The sequence below is a fragment of the Echinops telfairi genome, unplaced genomic scaffold, assembly GCF_000313985.2.
Source record: "Echinops telfairi isolate 266 unplaced genomic scaffold, ASM31398v2 ScPeMD7_2291;HRSCAF=2852, whole genome shotgun sequence".
Lineage (NCBI taxonomy): Eukaryota > Metazoa > Chordata > Mammalia > Afrosoricida > Tenrecidae > Echinops > Echinops telfairi.
In genome coordinates this window covers 43,216,281-43,217,543 of record NW_022106189.1, presented here as the reverse complement: position 1 = coordinate 43,217,543, position 1,263 = coordinate 43,216,281, and the positions used below count along the sequence as shown (strand labels likewise).

General features: G+C 50.0%; 1 protein-coding gene across 1 annotated transcript in view; it reads left to right on the top strand.

Annotated features, from left to right (window-relative positions):
• MPHOSPH6 (M-phase phosphoprotein 6) overlaps nt 1–954 on the top strand; it is a 13,983-nt gene extending 13,029 nt beyond the window's left edge. The window contains exon 4 of the mRNA XM_013005149.2: nt 813–954. Within this exon, the coding sequence (XP_012860603.1) occupies nt 813–911 (99 nt within the window). The 3' untranslated portion in view covers nt 912–954. The remainder of the gene's footprint in view (nt 1–812) is intronic.
• Nucleotides 955–1,263: the final 309 nt, after the last annotated feature.

Below are 1,263 nucleotides of genomic sequence, written 5' to 3'. Positions count from 1 at the left end.
CCCTTCATCACTCCGGCGCTACCCTTCTAGTAGTGTCTTCACGCCAGGCATTTGCCGTTGCCTACCTGTGCCCAACACTCCCAGCCCCATCACATTTAAAATCTCTGGTGACTGCAGTAATTTTCCCATTGGCTCAAAGACAGGACATTTAACGGAGTCGCATTCAAAGATTATTGTTCTCTTTACTGGAGTGTGACAGTGACCCGCCTCCTTTGCATATGGTAGTGTCACCTGCAGTCAAGTTGGCCCCAAACACAGTGGATCCAAACACCACCCGGTCCTGTGTCAGCACTCAGTATCGGTTGTGGACGAGACGATGCGATCCATACCATTTTGGGGGTGGGGGGTGGGGCTGATTGTGAGAAATTGCCAGGCCTGCCTTCCTAGTCTGTCATAGTCTGCAAGCCCCAGTGAAACCTATTCAGCATAGTCACCACACAAAGTCTCCACAGACAAGCCAGGTGGTGGCTACACTTGAGGTGCATTGACCAGGAGCTGACCCAGCTGTCTCGTGGAAAACAAATTCTACGGCGGAACCACTCGTGCCTGCTTTAGACATAGGTAACTAAGAATGAGCTTTATGTTCTAAATACAATTGAAATGGAATGGAATAGCCTTCGTCTTACTATATTAATTCCAAGCTGATCTCTGGTGGCCCAGTATGACATTCGGTATCACATGCAGCCTTTATAAATTCAGGCTGGTCTGCAAAGGCACCGACTTCAGTTCCTCTAGCTGCTGAGTAAGCTTGAAATCAGTTCCTTTCAAAACCCTCTTCCAGCCTTAATGGTCAATGTTGGTGTCTTTTTCAGAAATTAATGCTTCAGATGAACTCCAAGAGCAGGACCCAAGAAATTGAAGATGAAATAGTGGAGGTCGATGTGTCAGATGAAGAAATGGCTAGAAGGTAAGCCTGACCCGGAAAAGGCCTGTGACAGGGGCCTCAAGAGGAAGCATGTGCATTCCACGGCCTCCGTCAGCCAGTGCTGGAAAGGAGGTGGAAGCTGCATTCTGGGCCTTTGCCTGGAACAAGGTCAGGCTGACCCTGCATACCACTGAAGGCACACAGCCAGGGCTGCATTCCACACGTCATCTCGTGCACTTGTGACAAGAACGTGGGTTACAGTCGTCTTCCTGCTCATCTCAGAACCCCGCTGGCACAGTGATTAAGCACTTAACTGCTAATGAAAGGTTGGCGGTCCAAGCCTGCAGGAGAAGAGATGGCAGCGGTGTGGCAGTCCGTCTGCATGAAGGAAGGAGCCC